The sequence below is a fragment of the Dermacentor silvarum genome, chromosome 7 (genome assembly GCF_013339745.2).
Source record: "Dermacentor silvarum isolate Dsil-2018 chromosome 7, BIME_Dsil_1.4, whole genome shotgun sequence".
Lineage (NCBI taxonomy): Eukaryota > Metazoa > Arthropoda > Arachnida > Ixodida > Ixodidae > Dermacentor > Dermacentor silvarum.
This window is the reverse complement of record NC_051160.1, coordinates 56968114-56985895: the sequence shown is the minus strand read 5'-3', so window position 1 is coordinate 56985895 and position 17782 is coordinate 56968114. Positions and strand designations below refer to the sequence as shown.

Here is a 17782-nt window from a genome sequence, read left to right as displayed (position 1 = left end):
TGTTGTTTCCATCGCCTCTTGCGAGGCGTTGGACCCGAGCTCTTGCGAGTGGTGTGTTGGCTGTGAATGACTCACCTCGAAAAATGAGACTTTGTATGGCACCTGCCCGAAGGTTGGTGGGTCCTTCTTGGATGGCAGAGCAGCGCTGGCTCTATCCGCCGAGGGTGCAGATGGCGTCGCCGCTGGCTCACTGAGCGTGGGTCAGACAGCCGCCGGGTGCCGTTGTGGTGCTGCCCTCTGACGTGCAACTTCGGCAATTAAAAACTTTTCTTTGGCAGGTTTAGTACCCGCCTTGGCGCTTCCTTAAAGGACATGTCTTCTTTAACTTTGATCGTTACAGTTTCTTTGTTTCTTTCACGAAGGGCAGGACCGCGAGTATGCGGCTTGTTCGCCATCCCAGTTGAGCCAGTGCGGAGTGTTTTCGCATGAATGTTCACGGGTGGTACATTTAGCACATGTTTATTGGCCTCGGCAGTTCTGTGAACTAAATGAAAATTGAGACATTCACCCAATCGTAGCAATTTCTACAAAGGAAACCCATACAGGTTCCTCGAAAGAAAAGCCTCACAGTTGAAGAATTCGTCCTGGTCCGGGACTCGAACCCAGTACCACCACCTTTCCGGGGCAGCCGCTCTACCATCTGAGCTAACCAGGCGGCTAGCAGTTGGCAGGGCGAAGTCGAATTTATCAACAACTCGAAGCAAAGACAAGTGTTTGACGTAATAGTTCAGCGGAAACCCGCTAGGTGGAGAAGAAGAACGTAAACTTTATTTTCAAATAAATTAGATTCGAGTCTGGCTTCTTTTTAGTCGGTCTGGGCCCCCGCCGCGGACGCGGTTCCGAGACCTTGTCTCGAAGTGGCTTCCTCGGCTCGTTGGACGGCCCAGAGTTGTGCTGTCAGGTTCGAGCTGAGCAGTGCGGTCTTCCAGCGCGAGCGGAGGCTGGCGGTGGAAGAATGAATTAAATAGAAAATCAGACATCCACCCAATCGCAGCAATTGCTACAAAGGAAGCCCATACGGCTTCCTCGAATGGCTGTGGCCGAATCGCTGGCATTTGAAGCATCACGGAGGATTTGGAACATATGGCCTGACCCGGATCTTGACGTACCCTGCCCTGACGTGCCTTGCCTCAGGCAGTACACTTGACCCAAAAGTAAGGATTAGGTGCTTGGTTTTGATCGCTTTCCCGTCACGCCTCATCTGAATTCATTTAACATTGATGCCATTCTACTCGTTCCAGCATTCTAATTCAGCTTTAGTCAGTTCTATCAAGTCATCATCGAAGACAATACCACGGGCGGTGTTCATGGTACGGTGTGTTGATGCCTAACCTAGTGTCACTGGGATTTCCCCGAATGACACTATAGGTTATGCAGCTTTTCATGTTTTTTCCTTATCGCGGAGTTCCAAAAGGAGGTCACCGCTCACCATCTTCGTTACTTTATAGCCTGCAGAAGGACTTGGTGTTCGGCAAGTTGGTGTTTGCTGAACGACATATTGTAGCGCAAAGGCACAATTACTCGAGATACACAGACACACGTCACAGGCGCTATAGCCTGCACTAAGAGTTTCAGCCAGATGGTTTGAAACGAGGAAAGGGGTCGTCTCACAGTCTTTTCTGGTGTATCGGAATGTATCACCGGGAATCGGGGGAAATCTTGCTTTTGGTTGCCGAAACATTGGAAGACTTCTATAGGTGCGCCGTCGTTTCTGAGGGCGATCAGGGAGTTCTGAAAAAGAACGGTCCATAAATATAATGACATATTTCGGCAGTAACACCAGCCGCCCACCGTGAAGCCCTACAAGGGGACGCCACAGGACTTGTAAGAATCGGATGCTGCGAGCGCCAACTGCACGTTTCTGCTATGACCAAACATGTACAACCAAGCTTGGTTGTTCCACACAAGGTTAACCCTTGCTGTTTTGAAAAATGGAAGTAAATGAAAGAGAAGACAGGAAAGATTTAAAGAGAGGAAGACGAATATTGGAGAGGAGGACCGGAAACGGTAACTACCGATTTATCCCGGTTGCTTCAGTCCGGTGGTGCCGTGTATATGAAGCGGAGGCCAAAGAGGTGTATTGCCTCCGCAGAAGGGCTTTAGAGTTCCAAATACCAGGCATCGGCTCGCCCCCCTGGATCCCCTGGAGCTGCGTGCAGTTAAACGCAGGAGGGTCCAAGCCCCATGTGCTCAGGTATGTGGTGTCGCAACGCACCAAACGCCTGCTGATGCAGACGCCCCCTGCGGGGAGTGGTACAATTCTCCCTATCTTTCCTCTATCAGCTTTCATACCTACTACTAAGTTCAGGAGACGTGAATCATGCATGACTCTTGGAACCTATCATTAACAAATTTTACTGATTTGACACAACTTGCCTGTTCCGGATACGCAAAATATTTGTAGAGTGTTCTGGCACTAACAGGATTGTATGGGGGCATCACTAGGCTCGGGCTTCAACCTGGACATACACGGCGCGGAAGATGCCTTGAGCATTCTTTTTGGGGGGCCTAGCGACGCAAGCTAGTCTCGAATTCGTCGTCACCGCCATAGACGGAATACAACGCGGTGTCCTTGCTCTCGCTGCAAGCGTTTCCGCGCTTCGTTGAGGCTGTTCCTGGTGAATTCATATAGCGAGCCAGGCTGGGTCGCGGAGAATTGTAAATCCATCACGCCAAGACGGGGAGCACTGTTTCCCAGGAGTAGCAGCAAAAAAATGAGAAAAAGGAAACCAACATAACCTACTGCTTTATCGCCTCGATTCACGATATTGCAGGCAGACCTGTAGCAAAGTTTGTTTGGAAAACTGTTATTATAGGCGCTCCTGTTCGCGGCTTGCGGACAAAGCAAGTATCATGGAGCCGAATGCCCAAAGCTTTTTGTTTGTAAGCACTCTACGCCATTGCTAGGCCACCTTCGCCGACATCTCTGGCATCATGATTGGCTGGCACTTGCTCGTGAGAACAAGTCTAGCGTGGTAGCTTTTTGGGATTACGCGCCCTCGTCTTCGACAGTGTTTTACTTTAAAAAACAAGGCGGAGGCTCGCAGGATGATGAAGACTTGAAATGATCAACATTGATAAAGCAAGAGATATCTTTCTGGAGCCGTCGTTTCGACAAAGGGACATGTCTTTGTCAGAGCAATGGAGCGTGAATGGTCTTGGTTTCTGTATCGACCGCTGTATCTGGACGAAGATGCTCTTTAAGAGGGAAGTTAACTCTCCCTGAAATATCGAACTCTCGCTTTTACAACTTGCCCTTGTCCATCAAAGAGCTCATTCACGCTACGTTGCTCTGACGAAGATTAAGTCACCTTGTCGAAACTTTGTCCCCAGAATAATTCCTTGTGCGACCGTTGTTGGGGTTCCAGTTTAGCACCTTGGAGTGAGCGGCCAGGAAAGGCAGGCTTATAAGAAGCAGCATTAGAAAACATCATCAGCAACATGCAAGCTAAAGGAAGAAATAGATATCTGTATTTGTGGCTGCAGGGCCTGCTATAGTCGCGAATTCACCGCCACGACTATCCCACAACGTAGACAACACAAATGAGGCCTCGGATGTATTGCGAAACTTTTTTATTTAAAGAAAAGGAACACGAATCTATTATTTTCTCTTTTCAATCTGTTTTTTACCAATCATCGACGCCACTGACATAATAACGCTTGTTTGCACGCGTTCCATGTAGGCATGTGTGCAAGCCAAGCACTAACAAACTTTTCTATCAGAAGAATCTAGCTCTACTTTTATTATGAAATTATCATTGGGAAGCAGAGAAAAAAAATACATACTATCAAACTTTTCCTCATCTGGAGAGCGGTACACGAGAAGGCACCGCTTCGTCTATCCCGCCCCACTGGCAAGAGGCGCACCCTCTAGACACCCCGGGGTGCAAACGTAGCATCAGAAGATTGCACATTTGAGCTGGCTAGTTCAAGAATTCAGCAGAAAACAGCACGAAAGAACTGAATATAAGGAATAGAATGCAACGGCACTGCTCTCCGTCCATTGTCTGTGCCTCCCTTACGTCCTCGCACTTTTGCGCTATTTTCTGCTCAATAGGTATCGTCACTGCATACAGATTCTTTGGTGCCGGAAAAAAGGGAATGACTGACGCGCACAACACGGACAAAGTTGTCCTCCGTACTTCCAGCGGCGCGGCAGCTCTAAAGGGACCCACGTCATCGCTCTTGTCTCTGCCCAGGTTTGCGTGCTTCCCCATCGATTGCTGCCGGGCAGGAGTTGGGTGACAAAACTAAAGTCAGCGAAAACAAACGCAATAAGATTGGAAAGACAGAAACAGTGACTTGGTTGTATACACTCATACAGCCGGCGGTCTAATTGCCAGAAAATAAAATGCAGCCCAATTCATTGCAACTCGAGTCGTGTCTCCTCACACGTAGGAATATGATTATCTTATAAAATTTTCGCTTCTGCTTTTATTGATCAGTTTGCTTACATTCCAGAGCAATCAGTTGAAAAAAAAAAGAACTTAAATATAAACAGTGACAAAGAAAGCAAGAAGAGCGACGAACAACGATAACGCAAGAAAACGGTGATTGCGCAGAAACTTTCCATAAAGGGTCGTTCAGTTCACGTGTTGCAGACGGAAAACGCGAAAAACCTACATGTTTCAATGAAAGAAATATAACGCGTCAAAGAGCTTCGGCGGTGGTTACCGATATGCCGTTTTTAATGGTGCTAGTAATGACGGCTTTATCAGTTGCAAATTGTCATCAGGCAGATAAAAAAAAAGCCAAGTGATTTCCTTTTCTCATCTGAAGGCTCGGTTCATGAAAAATTATGAGAGGTTAGCCCAAGTGCTTTCTTCAATATACTTTGAGCACATAGTACAGTATTCAAGTTTGTGTGTAGACCCGGGCCTATACTGTTTATGCAAATTGCGAGAAGCACAGTTATTCTGCAGTTATTCGACACTCGAAGGGAAAGCTTGTGCGCATTCGCCTAAAAACGTAGTTTACAGAGATTGGTAGAAACGATATAACCAATATGCGATTATCTGGGCTGGTAACAAGCCAAAGTGACGTTAGCTAAGTTCGTGAATGAACATACGGGAGACAAAGGTTCCGGTAGAACCCATCTCCCGATGCCATTTGGTTTGATATGAGAAACCTTTATTAAGGTCCCTCGGAACGCGCGTCAGCACGTAGTGCCGTTTGGTGGCTAAAAAGAATACACCCGCGAATAGACTAGATTAAAAATCCACAAGTGGGCCTCTTTAAGCATTTTGCTAGAATTAGCAACATGCTTAAAGGTGTTGGACCTCGGGCTAGAACTATAAAGAAGGCCACAGCGCGCTCACTAGTGCCCCCAACCCTGCCGATTCATGTTCCTCGAAGTATCCAAGCTTTCGAAACGAGAATTTTTCGCCTTCATCGTTACTACAAGTGGGAAGGTCGGCCATATTGGATGCAATAACTTAGATGACTTAGAAAGCTTATACTCGCTCAACTTTAGATATCACCTGAAAGAATAATCAGTCACTCCCGTACAGCAAGCCTCGAAACATGCTGAAGTTGAATTGGAAGCGACATTTTCAAGCATATATTCCATTCGTACATTCCGCCATAATGTAATAAGCGAGCTTTGCCTGACACAGCAGATGAAAAAAAGCCGCGCGAACTTTCTCTCACCCAGACGTCCTCAAACTTCCACAACGTCATCTATCTTTAAGAAGCTTCGGATGCGCAGCCAGCAATAATCGTTGATGTCGAGAAGCTGCAGCTCGACTGTGGGTTTGTCCAGACACTGCACATTATTCTTCACGACTCCGGCCAGTCTCATGAATTCGTGGACGTTGCAGTAGCGGACGCGCCAGAGGGCGCTTGCGATCATCTTCGTGGCTTCGGTCTTGGTTACAGCAGCACGCTTCCAGATTCGTTCGAGGACTCTCGGGTGGTCGTGTACCAGTTCGATGGCTCGAGCGCCCTTGACATCGTCTCGCTCGCCGAGGACAAAATGAATGGCCGCCCGAACGAGGGAATCGTTCCTTGTGGTGCATTCCTGCATGTACAGAGATTCGCGACTGTGGTTATATTGCCAAGAGAAAAATTCACAAATATGAACACGCTCCGCTTTTCTCCGCGTGAGATGAGACTAAGCGATGGCCGATTCTACCACATGATGTCGCCTGAGAGTGAGTAACCTGGGCGAATATTACAATTGAAGCTGGCAGCCTGACACTGACATGTTATGCAATCACGATAGCCGGCGGAAGCTATACCGAGTTGACCGCCGGGCAGTAAGCGAAATTTTATTGAGCAACAACAACCGACGACAGGGCAAGTGATGGTGAATGCTGGCACTCCGGACAGCTAAGGTTGAAACTCGCTGCGGTCGCTTGTCGTCGTCGCTTAAATATCACTTGTACGGTCGATTCGTCTTAGTATCCCCATGCTTAGTTTCGTAATAGTTGCAGTTAGCTATCAACAAGCCCTTTCATTTTTCTGAGTTATCTTCTAGGCAGTTGTATAGAATTCGCTGAAAGGATTCTGATTTATGTAAGCATCATCTTTTGACAGAGCTTTATAAGAAGTGGGAATCATGAATGCGGCTATCACCTTCGTGGTTTACGTACTGTCTACGCTAAGCTAAATATTTGTTCTTTGTTCGCAGAAGGGAACGAAACCGGGAGCATTGTACGGTACCTGCATACCAGCTACCCCGGTGTTCATGGAGTTGCTTGCTTCATTCCACCGCAGGACCAGATGCCAGGAACACTCGTCATCGTGCATCGCACCAGTAATACAGCTTGGAGTCAGGCGAAATTTGATAAGGCTCCGACTGCTGCGAAAACCATCCGAGAGGAGGTTAAAGTTGTCGGCGGACAAGATCGCTCCCACGACGCTGATTTTGACGAGATTTGGGTTGGATGCCAGCGCCGAGAACAATTCGGTTTCAACATCCGTGTACTCCTCTTCTGTCATTTGGGTCCAATAATAATCCAGGTTTATCGCAACGTCCGTGAGCGCAGGATGGCCTCGAATACACGTTGTCAAGGCGGAGAAAGCCGTGCGATCGAAACAGTAGCACCCAACATCAAGTGACGTCACGTGTTTGCAGTGACTGAGCACTTCAAACGCCGAGCAAAGTCGCTCCATGTTGTCTTCCTCGAAGAGAAAATGGCTCGGTTCGATGTTTACGCCACTGATTTCTGGGCAGTGGGGCAAATCTGTTACGTCCGCAAGGTTCACGTGATGGTCGGTGATGATAACTCTATCGGACAGGCCGCTCTCTCTTATTGTTCTACAGACGTTGTGAACACTGCCGACAAGGGCCATGGAAGAGACTGTGACTAAGTTCAGGGTGTCGTTGTCTGCGAGGGCGTGGAAGAAAGCGCAGCACTCTGCTTCTGCGAAGCAGCGCAAGTGAACGCAAAGCGCAACGAGCGCCGAGTTCGGCTTGCGCAGAGCGGTGAGCCACGGCTCCATGTATTTTGCGGAATCGGGGTGCGGTGGTTGGGCCGCTGGGATCCAGTCTAACGAGCAGTATTCGCAGTCCGTGGAAGGCAGCCTCAGGCGGCGCAGAGTGGCGTTCCGTGCAACTATTTCGGCGAAGAGGGCGAAGGTAGCCATGCTGCAAACGGGTAGAAGGGATGTATTAGTGAAAGAACGTTCACCCTGGAAAAAGTAAGAAAAAAAGAAAACAGAATTTAAAGTGGGAACATTCGGGACCGCTAGACTAGCTGATCCCTTTAGTACTGGAACCATACATGACGAAGGAGGATGTTTTTTCGTGCACTAAAGGATGAAAAAAAAAAAAAACTGTACTTCTAGCCCTTAAGGAGATGACTTTGAAGCCGGTTCCCAGTCTAAGCTTTGGTCAGTGATAACCTTTTGTGTAAGCACGAACGTGCCCATCTACTGAGTGCCTTCAACGAAAATGTGTGACACTCTCATCAAGGAATGATTAGTATGGTGTCGATACTTATGTTCACTAAACGTGCGCATTGACAGAAAACAAGCATTGCTAAAATTGCCATGACGGCGACTTTGATTATAGGCGCACGTGCTTTACAGCGCTCTTAGAAATGAGCTAGGACACTCGCATAGGAAATAATGTTTAGCATAAACTGAACTTTGGGAAAAGCCAAGAAACGCTCGAAGACAGGGTATGTAGTTGGAATATAAGATTCAAAGTATACTTACAAGTTCTCATCTTTCATTATAATGTCGGCATTGAGTTCCTCCAACGTAGTCATCCTACACAAAGCACTGATTAAGGTCATAGGAAGGTTATCGCTGCCACTGCCACGAAGGTTGTTTGACTGCAGGGTGAGTTTTGTCAACGAGCAGTCGTTCTTGGCGAGGTACCGGGCGAATATCGTGCCGGATCCTTTTTCACCACATCTGTACACGGACTCACCGACGGCGAGGTCGGTAATTCTGGACAGCGTCAATTCCAGGATGACTTGACTTGCTTCTTCTGGGTGCATTACCAAGTTGGCCACGTCGAGGGTCGCGAGATGGTGCATTTGTAGCAGGTGTAGGTAGCCAGACATGTGCATGTTCATTCCCAAATTTGCCTCGAAATTATACGCCTTGAATGCAAGCTCGTCGACCTGCGAGATAGAATTCGTCGCCTCGACCACATATGCCACATCACGTTTTTTAAGTCTGCCGTAGAAAGTAAGCCTTCTCACAAAGCGATGGTGTTGCAGCGCTGTTAGCAACGAAAGGTGTTGCCTCGCGCTGCTGTGCATTTCCACAGCTGTGATGCAGCTGTGCTCGGAGAGAAGTTTCTCAACCAGACGCAGTGCCTTTCTTTTGCGCAAATCCATTAGTGAGCCGAAGAAGACGCGTCCACAAATGCTCGCTCGAACGAGTGCAATGCAGACGTCACCGTTGTTCTTGCTTCGCTTGTCTTCGCGCAGCTCCAAGCCAGCATCCAAGAGAACTGCGTTGATGTCACGACGATGCTTTAGCAAGCGACACCTTGAACCAGCAAACTTCGTGCACGGGACGTGCAGGTTGTGGTCGCCGACCGTGTGGTTGTTGTAATGCCCATGATCGCAGCTTCTTTCAAGGGCCACACATGGCAACTGCATCTTCCTCCTGCAGTTGGGCTGCGACAGTAGCGTTTGCAGGCTCTCAGAGAACCTGCACAAGAGGTGTTGGTAAATATAGCTACAAATAACATTTAAGTTTAAACGTCGCACCGTTGTTGATGTGTCTATTAGGAAAGCAGTAATGCAGACATATCTTAATCGTAAAGGCAAACAAAGCAATCCCTCGTCCTCTCCATGAAGTTAGGAGAGGGGAGAGTGGGGCGGGAGAGGGGGGGGGGGTCAGGAGGAAATATTGAGTGGTTGTTGATCCCTCACCGCCTATCACCACACGCTGAAGTAAGCCGGGGAATGTCGAAAATAACAAGGTATGTGAGGTGCCACCAATCCCAAACTCATAGCTTGCGGGACTTGCTGAATGGCTGCTAATGTTCGCTGAATGGACTGTTTGTGAAAGTTTGTTCCCAAGGAAAAAGAAATTGCTCAGAAACCGCCAACGATTATTGTCTGTGTAAGCGGGTGGAGAACGCTCCTATAGACAGCTATTCGGTTTATTAAAGAAATAGTTCGCTTGACTGCGTATATTTGTTACAGCGAAGATATTTACCTAGCTCTTGTAATTGCGTGGAGAGCAGAGCAGCTAACCAACACATCTGCAGTGGTAGCATAAGTGGCTTTACATAAAAGCCGATTCGACACATGCTTGTTGTACAGCGTCGTAGAACGTGATTGCCCGTTCCCGCATGCAGCTGCAACATATGGAAAGGAGGGCGGCGGTGTAAGAGGATGGCTGGCTTACCCGAGCACTGCACCATAAAGCCATCAGAGGCGACAAAGCCAACGCGCGACAGCACTTGCATCTCAAGGAGCACTTGGCTTTCTGCGACAAAAGCGGCTTTTGCGTCGGTACCTTTATACTGGTGTCCGACCACCGACTGCCAACAACGAAGACGAGCCAAAGACAGCTAGCTATAACGGCGGCGGTTCCACTCCAACGGCAGAACACTACGCGTTGCCCCGGTTTCGTCACTTTTCGAGCAGCCTTGAATGCTTTTCTGGTTATCGCATAATGTTTCGGTATGTATCATTGAAAAGCTTGATACAATGACAGTTCACATACATACACACATTATATATTTATATATATGAAAGGGCCCCGAACCACCTCTGTCGTTTTAACGCGATAACGTTGAAGGCCCCGTGTCGCAGAAAATCCGGCATCGGTGTTGGCGTCCGCGGCCCGAAAAATCATCCCCAACAACCCCGACCACGCAGGCGCTCCGCGTGGCGCAGAGGCGTTAGTGAACTAATTGAATTCCTCAAAGTGAAATTCGTCACAAAAAAATCAAGAAGTACGACGTAACCATAACCTACAGATGTGACAGCGTCGGATTGTAATTTCAATAAACGAGAAAACATAATTCTCTTACACAAGTCCCTTTTCCAGCATTTGTACCACTCATACAGCGGCGTGCCGCGGTTAATTCCTTGCGAAAACACCATCCAGATGGCGCTCGCCTCGTCGGCAGCCGCATGCGGGGGCGAAGTTGGAGAAAAAAAGTTGTCACAGTTTCACCTGAAAGGCGAAGCATCAATTGCGATAGCAAATTTGTAGAGAGCTACACAGGCTTCTTGCATTTCGCCTCCATCGAAATGCGGCCGCCGCGGCCGGGATTCGATTCCGCGAACTCGTCCTCAGCAGCGCAACGCCTTAGCTAACTGAGCCCCCGCGGCGGGTACTCAGATTTACGGGAAGCATTGTTATTGAAAAAAAAAAAAAACTGCAGCGCAACATTCTATTCAAGTTTCCGCCTTACTCGCGTAACAGAATGCGGAGTAATGGGTACGGGGTCATTTATCGCGGTCGGTGTCATTCTGGTGTCAATCTGGAAATTCATTTCAAGTGGATGCGTTTTGCAACATCACCGGCTACAATTTGTAAATTGCAATATGTGTCGTAAAGTAATTAACTAAGAAGTTCATTAATCAATTTTGTTAATAAGTTGAATAGGTGTTTCGATTCTCGTGCTACTAATGTCCGCCTCTTCGAATAACCCAGCTCATCAATGAGAATTGTGCTAACTGCCACAGGAGATTTTTAAAAATCCTCTAAACCTTAATTTCGAACACCCGGTATAGTGGATATACGGCGTTGCGCTGCTAAACTGGAGCTCGCGGGTTCAATCCGTCGCGGAATTCGATCAAATGGAAAACACTCGTTCTATTTAGGTGCACGTTGCCCCCCGCGTGGTTGCCACGCACAAAAGGTGGCTGCGTTCTTCGTCTTTTTGCTAGGCGTGTAAACAAATAAATTATTCTCGAGTCTGTTCCGAGAAAAACATGTTACGCTTATCCTATATTTCATACATAAATGTAATGCCATTCCCAAATGTCTGTCCGCTCAACTGCGCTTGGGCTGCTCAGTTATTGCACTATCATAAATAGCAATTAGAGAAACGGCGTACAGATATGTGTAGATCTGCTGCGCCAAGGAGATAAGTGTGGCAGCAGTTTAATGGGTTGCAAAGATGGTGAGACTGTCAAAAAAAAAAGTTTTCCGCCTGAATTAAGTTAGCAGATTTACAGGCTGCCCCAAAACCATTTATATTGAATGACAGCTTATTACACTTATTAGCAGGGCCAGCTTATTAGCCGGACTTATTAACACTCCTGCGTTAATTTTCTCCTGCCCCCGCAACAGCCACAACTCTCCGGCAGCACAATCATTCGGAATAACAGTCCGCACTTGCATCGGTCTCTCACCTTTGAGACTGCAATAGTGCGGTTATGCGTTACATTCGTACGGAAACGACTGTTCGGCGTCGTACAGCATATCAATAACACTTTCATATATATATATATATATATATATATATATATATATATATATATATATATATAGTTTTAATTGCCTGCTATGAATAATATTTCTGCGAATGAGAGTTTTATGTGCAGTATTCACTAATACGTGTGTTTCGTATGCAAACGTGCACGGTCGGGAGTTCTCACTGTACCATTCTCCATGTACCCTTTCATTTAATTACGTAGAAATACATCGGTCATTCTTCGCGCCACGCAGCTAATAAACCTGGTTTATTTCACTTTAATATTGTTTTCTTCGATCATTGTTCCTGATCAATATCCACCGACAAGAAGCGCGCGTAAAATGACAAAATTTTCGTACGTAGCTTCATGTTGCAGAGATGCCAGTTGCTTTTAGAAGACAGTGTTAAAAACAATGGTTCACTTGACTGAAACTACCTTTGTTACCCGCCGTGAAGAGTCATGAGCGCACCAAAGCAACTAAAGCATAAAAACAAATGTACTACAAAGACGTTCTGCGAGAAAAACTGGGCGCCGCCAGCGTCCGCGTAGCGAACGCGCGCTCGCTAGCAGACGACGCGCTTGACAACGACAGCGAAACTGAAGACGACGCGTTGTATAATCCATGCCTCAAATATATATGTTTGGCAAGATGGTGTAAACATAAATTTGCAGTTGAAATAAAGCACTATTTTAAGAGCGTACTACGCGCAATCGGCCTCGGCGCCCGCAGCGAAAGTGCGTTGAATATGCCGCGGAGCGCGTCTCCGCCCCAATCCAGTTCGCTCGCAGCGCCCTCGCAAAATTTTTCCACACGCGGCGCCTCAGCGGGAGAGCGCCGTTCGGCCCACTCGACCATTATCTAGTACACTCTAGTCGGTACCTTTATACTGGTGTCCGACCACCGACTGCCAACAACGAAGACGAGCCAAAGACAGCTAGCTATAACGGCGGCGGTTCCACTCCAGCGGCAGAACACTACGCGTTGCCCCGGTTTCGTCACTTTTCGAGCAGCCTTGAATGCTTTTCTGGTTATCGCATAATGTTTCGGTATGTATCATTGAAAAGCTTGATACAATGACAGTTCACATACATACACACATTATATATTTATATATATGAAAGGGCCCCGAACCACCTCTGTCGTTTTAACGCGATCACGTTGAAGGCCCCGTGTCGCAGAAAATCCGGCATCGGTGTTGGCGTCCGCGGCCCGAAAAATCTGCAGTTGGCCTGGAAGCCACGTAAGCAGCCAGGGATCTTTGAATCCTATGGCGTTCCACTCTTAAAGGCGAAGCTTAGGCGTCCTCCTGATTTTTTAAATACACATTTGAAATACACACGCTCATCGTGTACAGAAAGCCGCGACGATCATTTTTCGGAATGCTACCTACACGCCTCGGGTACGCCACGAGCTCAAAAGACAATCCCGTGCTCCCCTCCCAGACTTTTTCGCTGCCTCTTCGCGCGTAGTGATTTGATCACTGTGCTCCAGGTGACGTCACTAAGGGTACACACTGCCGATTGGTCGATATACGAGGCTACAGCGCCAACATGACGAGTGCCTTCAGTGTGATTCGAGAATTGAGGGAAAAGAGGGGGGGGGGGGGCGTGCTCGCCCATGGTTCGCCACTGAACCTTTTTTGAAGCTTCCATTTGGCCGGCGGCGCGCGGATGGCGATTAGGGGCCGACAATGGTGGAGCCGTGCTCCTGGTGTATGAAGCGACTGGGCACTGCAATGGAGTTGTCGAGAATACGTGGAAAGGAAGAGTGAGTGGGGTGAGGGTGGCGATGGCGAGAGGGAACGCGTGGCGGTCAACGTAGTCGATCATCAAATGCTTGTAACTTTGCTATTTCTGCACAATAAAAGTAATTATTATGGCGATATGTTCACTGTAGACTGGTGCACATCATCGACTGTGTAGGTAACTAATTTCGAGCTGATGGTGGTTCAGGGGCCCTTTAAGAAAGTGGATACGTATGAATAAGAATAGCGACGTGACCTGGTGAGAAGCTGGCACGTTGCGGCGGGCTCTCGTGGACCCATGGATTGACGTCATGGTGCGCTCCACCAATCATCGATGCGAGCCGGATTCACCGCGCGCCGCCCAGTCGCAGCTCGGAGTTTTTTTTTTTTTTGCTAATAACGCGTTTTTCGTTGCGCCATGTAAAATTTCTTGTCGATTTTCGTGTTCTGAGGGTGTTCAAAAGTATCAAATGGTGCTTATAACTCGATTTTTGGGAAACCTGTTCAGTTTCCCTTTAAGTTCATGGTGTAATTTCTGCAGCCCGATGCACTGAAATGCGGAAAGAAAGAAAGAAAGAAAGAAAGAAAGAAAGAAAGAAAGAAAGAAAGAAAGAAAGAAAGAAAGAAAGAAAGAAACAAGAGGACGTAGGAATAGCAAGAAAAGGCCGAACATGAGCACTTACTACCAACTGAATTTATTGGTCACAAAACACGCACATATATTTACATAAGGTGATATGGTTATCAAGCACCGCATCACAGATGCCATAGTCACATTGGGAGGTTAATAAACCAGCAGAAAAAATAAAACAGACAAGATTAGGGTTGGTATAGGCTTAAAAGCACGAACTTCTTATCATTTAAAGCCACTGATGGTTGACTGACGCATCTGTCGTCATATTTCTTAAGATAATATGCCTCTGAAGTTTCCCGCGTTCCCTTATCATGATAGCGATACAGCATACATCCTTTTTGAAAACTGGGGCTGACAGCCACAGCCTTTGCAGTGCAACACTAGGTTAGATGTTCTGTCTTTTTGTTAAGTCATTTTTGTGTTCCCCTAGCCTTTTGTTTACACTGCTGCCCTATTTGCCCTATATAACTGCCACCGCATGTTAATGGTATTCGATAGACGACCCCCAAGCAAGCAACCCACAAATTTCTTTTCATGTTTAACTGCGCCCGTCGAGCCGTTTTTATTCGATGTCTCGCTAAAGCGTCCGTCCGTCATCCTGCAAATACGTCCGATCTTGCACGGGGCTTGATAAGACTACCTCGACACCGTATCGCGCCCGCATATCTTTTTTTTTTTTTTGCACATCATGATAGATGTGCAAATATGGGATAACTGCTGGTCGTTTCTCTTTCTTTGCCCTCCAGGTTTTTTGTGGTCCCGGTTTTTTTTTCTTTTACTGTTTGCAACAACTATGAAATGACAACCCCCGGGAACCTCGCTGGGAACGCGGGCAATTTCAGAGGCATATTATATTCAGAAATATGGCGACGACAGATGCGTCAGTCAACCATCAGTGGCGTTAGGCGATAAGGAGTCAGTGCTTTTGAGCCTGTGTCCAAGCCTAATCTTGTCTGGTTTTTACTGCTGGTTTATTGACCTACCGATGTGACTAGTGTCCTGATGCGTTGTTTGATAACTATATCGCCTTGTGTAGTGTGTGTGTGTGTTTTGTGAGCAATAAGTTCAGTTGGTAGTCAGCTCTCGTGATTGTGCTTCTCTTGCTATTCCTTCGCCCCCTTTTTTTTCCTTTAGAAATAAACGCCTACGAATGAACGTAGGATACACCATTTTCACTGTGTTTTGTTGTGACCATATTTTGGACAATATATACCGTAGTTACGGCTTTATGAGTTGTGCTCTCACTTTAGGACATATTTATCTATTTCCAAGACAGAGTTCAAGAATGTTGATTTTTTACTTTCATGACATTTCGTGCTTGTATATTTGCAAATGTAGTAACTTCTGTTTTAAACAATCCGGCAACTACTTGCTGCAGGTAGCTGAATTTTAGAGCAACTTAACTGAAAGAATTTTCGCTTAGAAGAATTCTACTATCTATGTGCTTTGGACTATCCATTTTTTGTTGGAGTCACTTTCGTTTCCCGTAGTTTGGATGCGCAGTCTGGACGAGCGGGCCTCAATATCCAGTTTCCGAAGAGAGATAAATAAAAAAATGCTGCCGAAAGGTCCACCCGTCTTTTATACGTGCAATTTTTCTTTCAGATACGGGGAGAGGTTTATATATAACCGACATGCTCAGTTTGTTTCTGCCTTGCAATGCCCAACTGGTCATGCGCTAATACCCCATGTCTACACTCGGAGCGTACCAGTGGAAGATTTGCAAGACTACACTAATCCGCTGCTGGAGTGGGAATCGCACATAGCCTGTGATACGTGTAGAGATAGCGTTTAACTGCCCTTCGTTTCGTCCTTTTGAGACACGTGCGTTACCGTCCGTTGCTCTCTCCTTCTCTCTTTCTATATATCTATATATATACATACACTCAGATAGACGCTTTTCTTAGCCCTCACTCTATCTTCTATCACTTCTATCACGTGACCGGCCACTTCCCCCACATACAATTTTTTCCCACTTCGACACTCATAATGCTTACACATTAAAAGTGGAGAGCCCTTCACTGAGTCTAGTTCAAACATACTTATGAAAAACAAAATCGCTCTGTTTTCTCTTGGGCCCCAGCAACGTCAAAAACAGCTTTGAATGGCTGCCCGTACAGTTATTAGGCGCTTTGGTGATCGTACTGTGACCAGCATTGCGAAGGAACGCGCCCATGTATAGTGAAGGAACGCGTGCTATGCCCAGTGACTGTGGGCCGTTCCCACTCAAGATGCTGCACAGAAATATTTTGCGTATGCTTCACCGCACAACACAGCCGCGCGGCGGTGAAGTTGACTTAATGATTGCGGTTATTATGGAACGCATATTACAGCTTTGCCTGACTCGCACTTGACGCACATTTCTCGATCTGGAGCGAACTGAGTTAGGCCCACACTGCCTAAACACGAAGGGCGTGGGTTTAAATGTGAGTTGGGGTAGTCACCTAGCGCGTAATGATAATTAATGACTGTTTCTTTTTTTTTTCATAGTGGGGTTGGGGCCGTTTTTCGGGAGATAGTCGGAAATCTTCCGGGAAAAATCGGGAGAGATGTCATTGTCACTAACGTCGCTGCAACAGCATTTGTCCTGAACAGCATGCGCTTGATGCAGGGAATTAGAGAGTTTCAGACCTATTTTGCAGGGTAGCCAACTTATGCAGACGTCCCAAATATCCACTTCCATAATCTACGTCACGAAACAATGGTGGACGCACGGTCAAGATACAGAAAAGCTCACACGCCAAATAAATTTACCGAGGGCAACATCACTGCGACTTGCACGCAAAAGGCCCACTTTGTAATTTGCGGAAATTGAGAAACATGCAAGGCAGGTACTTCATTAAAAACAGCAAAAAAAAAATTTGAAAAAAAAGGCACTGAAATAAGAAGCCGCAAGTTCCGTCACACTCTTTCTACTCCCGCCCCACCTCCCTATCTTTATCCCCGCTGAATTTCGCCATGCCTATTGCTCGCCAAGTTGACCATTGCAAAGCTAGAAATCTGAGGTCCGTTGCAGCGCCGCGGGGTGCAAATTGTAATAATTGAATAAATAGCACAATTTACTTACCAATCTGGCCGGCTAGAATCGGGAGAGTGATTCCTTTTGCGGTGGATAACCGACTTCTGCAGCATTTTTAGAGCCACCGTGTTAAGTTCGACGACCTTTGCTTGTAGCGTTTATTTCTTTAATGTTAAGGTCGGCGACCTTCGCCTGTATCTCTTATTTGTTCACAGGTACACGGGCACAGGAAGGAAGACTTTACAGAAACTTTTCCATATGTGTGTGGGTCGAGAAAGTGCGTACGCTATCGCATAGCAGGATAGGTCGTTTGGAGATGGTGGCGGTCGTCGCCGAGCCGACGGTCGTCGACCTCACGTGCAGGATGTTTCGAACCGGCAAATGCGACAAACGGGTGTCGACAAACGTTTCACTTGCCGGTCGTCCCCGTCGTCTCCCCCACGGTGTCGGGGGAGCTGGACAAAGGATACAAAGGCGCGTACCGGCGGCGCTCCTTGTGAGGCTAATGGGAGTCGCGTGACCCAGGTGGCCTTCGTCG

At 47.1% G+C, this 17782-nt stretch overlaps 1 protein-coding gene across 1 annotated transcript; it reads right to left on the bottom strand.

The window, feature by feature from the left end:
• Positions 1–5659: 5659 nt before the first annotated feature.
• Positions 5660–17357, bottom strand: LOC125947124 (uncharacterized). The gene is made up of 4 exons (XM_049671489.1): positions 17293–17357; positions 8164–9114; positions 6664–7591; positions 5660–6019 (listed from the first exon to the last, which is right to left on the bottom strand). The coding sequence occupies exons 1-4, from the start codon at positions 17355–17357 to the stop codon at positions 5660–5662; spliced, it is 2304 nt and encodes a 767-aa protein (XP_049527446.1).
• Between the last annotated feature and the right edge of the window lie 425 nt (positions 17358–17782).